The following is a 6,736-nucleotide window of genomic DNA, read 5'->3' on the forward strand; positions in this document are numbered from 1 at the left end:
TTAGCCGAGATCATCGCTCGCTGGGTCGCCGACGCGCACCTGCGGACGTGCCTCTACTCCACCGAGCACATCTTAGATGTCATGAGGAAACAGTCGCCAGACATCACTAATATCAACTACTACAAAAATATGGTAAATTGTGATAGCACAAAGACAGTTCTATCTTATCTGTTGCTTGGGAAAACATAGGAGTTGAATTAGTTTGTAAACAATAACAAGCGAGATGCATTTTCCTTAATTTGTAGCCATATCAGGTGCTGTTAATCTCCGCTGAAAATTCAATTTTGATTGTCCATGATTCAATCTTTCATTTGTTTTTGTTTTTTAGGCACATGAAGAACTTTGGTATGACTGTGCTCAGAAATTGACATCAGTCATTCAGCAGATCATTGAATTTGCTAAAGCTGTTCCAGGATTTAGAAAGTTTTCTCAAGATGATCAAATTGTTCTTCTCAAAGCAGGTAAGGAAATCAGAAATAAAGACTATGAAACTGCGTAAAGTGGCAGAACAATGTATGAGAAATTTCCTCAAAATATAAGAACAATTGAATACTAATGCAATAGTCAGCAATTGTATGTAACCAGTTATATTTTTCCTTACACACCCTTTGCAACGTTTCATCTACAATTGCATGTTGTACTTCCCAGGGAGTTTCGAGCTGGCAGTGCTTCGGATGACGCGGTACTACGATGTAAATCAGAACTGCGTGGTCTATGGTGACACACTACTGCCTATGGAGGCTTTCCTCACAACAGAGACAGTGGAAATGAAACTTGTTAACAACGTCTTTGAATTTGCCAAAACTATCGCTGAACTTAAGTTGACAGACACAGAGTTAGGCTTGTACTCTGCTCTTGTGCTCCTACAAGCAGGTAAGACACAAGGGAGTGGTGGTGGTAGTGCTGATGATGGCGCCCTGGATGGATGGGTTGGCATCAGTGTTGCCACCCAGTGTGCTGCTTTACCCCCAGTGTGACTGGGAACCCCTTATGAACGATGCTCCATCCCAACCCGCCGCCTCAGTCATTGTCCCAGACACACGGACGCGAGACTTCCCAGATGTTAGGCTTTTCATGTGAATGAGCTCTGTTCCAGCATTCTTCAGTGAGGGTTACTGGAATAGAAGAGAAGGAACAGGGATTAACATGTTATTTTCTCACACGGTGGGATATATGACAGAGGACTAACTAGAAAAAAAATCATGTGAGCAATGACTTGGGCGGCAGGGTGATGGCGGCAGTCCTGTGGTTACACCTCGGGTAAGGCTCATGCTTGGTGGTCTAGCTGAGGCCTGGTCTCTACTTCTCTTAACTACAACAAAGGCACCATTACTGTAAGTACAACTAACACGCCACTCTCTCTGAAACTCTCCAGGCTACCAGCTTGATAGCATCACACGTTCATCGTTGTAATCTCATTTATTTGACATCATCATGTGGCATTATTACATAGACAAAGATTTTCTCAACACCCAATATCATTCTAAAGATAAATCCCCTTCACTGCAGCTGTCTGGGTAAACGTCTTGAAAAAGGGAACAGAAATTTGATTTTCTATGATCTAATATTCATCTTGCATGAAATGTTATTATCTTGGTTGTCCAATCTGGGAAAGCTAGGCTTCACATTATCACGAAGGGATCGCCTGCGAACGGGCGGCCGAGCCCCACTTCCACCCCTTTCATGGCATTACTGACTCACGACACACGAGCTGGAAGACCCCGAGGGAGTTTCTCAGAGAGTTGGGGTTCAAATACGATCTTGAGGTCCACTGTTGCTGCCGCTTGATGATGAAGCATTTTTGCTTTCTTTACATTTATTTGTGTGTCCGTTTCTTGTAGACCAACTTTTTGTATTAATACATTTCTGTCATTCACAGAACCAACAGTTTATTATAAAGCTGTTGCAAACACTGAATGGAGTTATGACTTATACAAATTCTTGGTGTTAGAGCTTGTTCATCTGTCACATGCCTTTTGAAACATGACTTCTTTGTTGTCTTTTGTTTGCTGTTTGATTTAACAGTTTGGCACGCAGGCATAAGCACCTCTGTTTGCCAGAAGAACTCAGCCTTTCCAAAAGCCTAACAGGAATTATTAGCTATAATATGTTACATAGTTTGAGTGTTATGTTAGTGCAATTGCATTCGACTCTCGCAACTCTTTTCTTAACACACACACACACACATACACACACACACACACATACACACACACACACACACACATACACATACACATACACATACACATACACATACACATACACATACACACACACACACACACACACACACACACACACACACACACACACATACACACACACACACACACACATACACATACACATACACATACACATACACATACACATACACATACACACACACACACACACACACACACACACACACACACACACACACATACACATACACATACACATACACATACACATACACATACACACACACACACACACACACACACACACACACACACACACACATACACACACACACACATATATATGTATATATATATATATATATATATATATATATATATTCACCTATGTATGTATGACGTACACGAGGAACATTCAGTAACCAATCTCCTTCGCTCTCGATGACATTAAAACAAGTACTGCAAGCGTGTGTGCGAGAACAAGGCTTGCAGTAAGTAGGCTTTGCTTCACGCAGACTGAAACAAAAAAACAAGGATAGAGAATTAAAAAGAATCAAAATTCTGGCAAATAATGAGAAAGATTTTAACACGCTGTCAGTTACAGTAGCCTTTTGAGAGCACAGATTTGTTTGCCGACGTCCACTCATGATTATGGTCCACGCGAAGGAATTGAGCCCTTGTTTGTCGGTCTATTTTGATTATTGTGGTACACTGCTGCAAACTAGATATAAATTCCGACTCAGACTTGAGTCCAGTTAAACGTTCCTTGTGTCTAATAGTTAGTAGACTCATGGGAAGGCTTTTCTCATTGAAAGTAAAGGTTAGGCCTGGAACATCATCTCTCTCGAAGAGGAACTTGAGAGACAAGTGACCAGGACACAGTGACTAGTAGATTGTATTTGTTGTATGGTGTCTTTGATTTTTCTTCTACCTTCTGTTTTCTAAGACAGGCTTTGGCAGTATTCACTACTCACCTTATTAACTTAATTTGTGTGGTTAACTAACAGCATTTTGTAACTTACAATTCATTCCAGGCCATAACTGGGGCCAGATACAGCATTTGGAGCTTCCTTTTTTAACTTCCGTAATCAGAATATCAGAGAGATATCCACTTAAAATACGTGATGGCCAAATGCTGTATCTGTTTTAGTTACCTAGCATGCTTAGGTCTGCACTGGGCTGCCTGTGAATCACGCCTACTTTTATTAACCAATCTTTGATGTGACTGTCCTGTAGTAAATGCTGCATAGAATCTCTAGTCTAATTGAGAGGATAGCTGAATCTGGTGTTGATGCGTGAGGTCGTTCCTAATGATACCATTTGGAGTGTGCAAACAACCACGGATATCATTGGGAATGCTTTAACTTTGTGTTTGCCAGATTCAATGAAAGTAACCAGTTCCTCTTGGAGTTTCTGTGTGTGAGGTTGATTGCATTTTTGAGGGGAAGATACACTCAGGCAGAAAGAGGTATGTAGCTGGGAAGGAAAAACAAACTGACGATTTAAAGGATATACCAAATTTGATTTTTTTCCGCCATATTTGGTTGATTTTGTGGAGTGGATTCATTTCACTCTGTTAGCCTGTGTGTATATCAACCTCTGAAAGTCCTGTTGAGGTAACTGGCTTGCATTTCCGTGAATATGATAAGCAAGTTGAAGGGTTTCATGTTCAGAAAGATCTTTTTTGAATGACATCGTTTGAATAAGGTTAAAGGGAAAGCAACATGACTAGCAGGCCTACTGTGGCTGACAACAATGACTTCACAGATACTAGTTGACCAGAGAATGGCGAGGTGGATTTAAACACTCTCAGTTTTACCTCTGCTTACTGCTCACAACACTTCTTCGGGCCTTCTGTGTGCTCCTGTCTGGAGATTTATAAGCGAGCCAGTAGCCTATCAGGACTTCGAACTTGTGGAATTAGGCACAAACGGTAATGTTTCTCACATTTTCCACTTTCTCTCCTTGAACAGATCGGCCCGGATTGCGCGGGACGGACGAGATTTCCAAGCTGAACGAGGCCGTCGGGCGGTCGCTCTGTCTGGAACTCGAGAAGACACACCGATACCCAGTCAAGGGGGACATCACGGTCTATGCCTTCTTGCTGGCTAAGATGCCAGCCCTCAGGTGAGCAAGGAGCCGCATTCGTCCCTTTGAAATATGAGGGGGGGTTTCTGTTATACGAACTGCTTTCGCAATCAATTAAATTTTCTTTCTTTAAGTACGGGTATATTTAATCAAGGCGAATACTGGTATTCGAAGATATGTATAAACAAAATGTTTTGAAAAGGAAATATAAAATGGGTCTTTTTGAAACAGGGAGCTGAGCATGCTACACCAGGAAGCACTGAGCAAGTTCAAGAGGAATGCACCACACCTTCAGTTCTCAGATCTCCACAAGGAGATCTTCAATGTAGATTCCTGAGGTGCCTATACCAGGTGAGACTATATAAATGTAAACTCGCAATATCCTCACTAAGTGCTTGATCATATCCTTTCGGCTGCGTTGCTATCAGAAGAGTAGTGATTATCACACAGTTTGTTTGATGAGAAATAAAAAAAAATATAGATAGATATACTCTATAAAGAAGTGCAAATTATTATTGTCATAAAGATTTGATGTAACTCGTGTTAATATGGACCTGTTTTCATATTAATTTCCTTTGTTCCAGATATCCTGGTGAAGATTAATAGTGCAGAAGAGCGACTTTCTCTCCTGCTTCTGTTGCTCGATCACATTATTTTCTACAAGTGAATGAATCGTCTGTACATTACCTTCGTGAATTGTTTGTTAGTGTTACTTGTTAGCACAGAGGACTATGGACTCTTTAAAATACCATTATAGATGTGTTGTGAGTTTTACAGAGTCTAACAGGAGTTCTGTTTAGAGGAGTGGGATACTAAGAACCTCTTGTCTCAGATCTAAGCCTACAACAGCCCCCGTGTAGATTATAATGTTGATAAAGATGCCTTACACCCAGAGAGTCTGGCAACGGTGGCCTCGTAGCTAAGTGTTAGTGAGAAGTCTTGACCCTCTCTTGCTATGTCCAAGGTTGATGATACTATACAGTTTATTTTTTAAGGAGTCATGTGAACACCCTTGACAATGATCCTTATCTTTGTAAATTGAAGATATTGTATACTTAAAAGAATATTTAATTACGTTATGTGAATTGTTGTATACTAGAAATCTTTATTGCCCATAGGTAAAGTTATCATTCATATTTATCATTGTCAACAAAAGGTATAAACAAAATTACCACTTAATCATGTCATCATGCCCATCATTATGTTTAATTTTTTTCTTTTTATAAGTTTAGCTAGCTTATAATTTTGTATAGTTTAATTTATTTTTGTTCAGCTTTTCCCAGCAAACACATACTGAAATCATATATTGTGCCAGTTCATACTAACCTGCAACTGATGTGGTCACGATTTGCCATGCTTGTTCATGTCCCAACAAAACATGAATGTATATGAACGGGGATTGGAACAGTGGTACAAAGAAAATGAGAGTCATTTAGACGGGCACTGGTGCGGGCAGAAAACTGTAGAAAACTGCCTTAAAACTGGGTTCTTGCGACAGTGCTTGAGTGAAGTGAACCGCCCAAATCAAAATGACTGACTCACAGACTAAGTGGCCAGTAGAATGGCAGAATTGGATACGTAGAAAACTGTTGCGCTCAAGTGGTGAAAAGTATTCCGTCTTAAGTACTGAGCGTCCACGTCTCTCGAATGGCCTCAGAGTCTCATACATACGCTGTGTCGCGTCCTTTGCCCATTCCAGCCGCGCTAGAGTACAAATAGGTTAGAGCCGAGGCTCTCCTGCCCTGTCTTGTCTCCTGCAGTCCTGCCCTGGACCTTAAGGCCCGTGACCTCCTGTGACCTGCCCTGGACCCACTGGCCCGTGACCACGTCTGGTAAAGTCCCTGGTCCAGGGGAGCCTAAAGCCACTTCTGCCAGCCGTTTAACCGACGCTCAGGCCTGTCTTCTGTCACCTGTTTTATATGAAATTAAGAGAAATAAGGGGTAAAGGAAGATACACTGACAAACAACCTCTGTCTGTCTGTCTGTCTGCCTGTCTCTCTGTCTCTCTGTCTATCTCTCTCTCTCTCTCTCTCTCTCTCTCTCTCTCTCTCTCTCTCTCTCTCTCTCTCTCTCTCTCTCTCTCTCTCTCTCTCTCTTCGCATTCATTCACTCACTCACTTGCTCGCTCGCTCGCTCGCTCGCTCGCTCGCTCACTCACTCACTCACTCACTCACTCACTCACTCACTCACTCACTCACTCACTCACTCACTCACCCACACACCTTCTGTCTGTGTGTCTGTCAAATTCTCCCCCTCCCTTCCCTTCTCTCCCCTCCCCTCCCCTCCCCTTCCCTCCCCTTCCCTCCTCTTCCCTCCCCTTCCCTCCCCTCCCTCTCTCCTCTCTCCCTCTATCTCTCCATCTCTCCCTCTATCTCTCCATCTCTCCCTCTATCTCTCCATCTCTCCCTCTCTCTCTCCTTCTCCCTCTCCCTTTCCCTCTCCCTTTCCCTCTCCCTCTC

At 42.3% G+C, this 6,736-nt stretch overlaps 1 protein-coding gene across 5 annotated transcripts in view; it reads left to right on the forward strand.

Annotated features, from left to right (window-relative positions):
• LOC125042221 (probable nuclear hormone receptor HR3) overlaps positions 1–6,364 on the forward strand; it is a 133,609-nt gene extending 127,245 nt beyond the window's left edge. For all 5 annotated transcript variants that reach the window (XM_047637746.1, XM_047637728.1, XM_047637756.1 and 2 more), the window contains 6 exons: positions 1–132; positions 329–461; positions 649–873; positions 4,163–4,316; positions 4,509–4,628; positions 4,862–6,364. The exon at positions 1–132 is cut by the window's left edge and continues 11 nt beyond it. In XM_047637746.1, coding sequence (XP_047493702.1) covers positions 1–132; positions 329–461; positions 649–873; positions 4,163–4,316; positions 4,509–4,614 — 750 coding nt within the window. In that variant the 3' untranslated portion in view covers positions 4,615–4,628; positions 4,862–6,364. The remainder of the gene's footprint in view (positions 133–328; positions 462–648; positions 874–4,162; positions 4,317–4,508; positions 4,629–4,861) is intronic.
• Positions 6,365–6,736: the final 372 nt, after the last annotated feature.

Source organism: Penaeus chinensis, chromosome 3 (assembly GCF_019202785.1).
Source record: "Penaeus chinensis breed Huanghai No. 1 chromosome 3, ASM1920278v2, whole genome shotgun sequence".
Taxonomy (NCBI): Eukaryota; Metazoa; Arthropoda; class Malacostraca; order Decapoda; family Penaeidae; genus Penaeus; species Penaeus chinensis.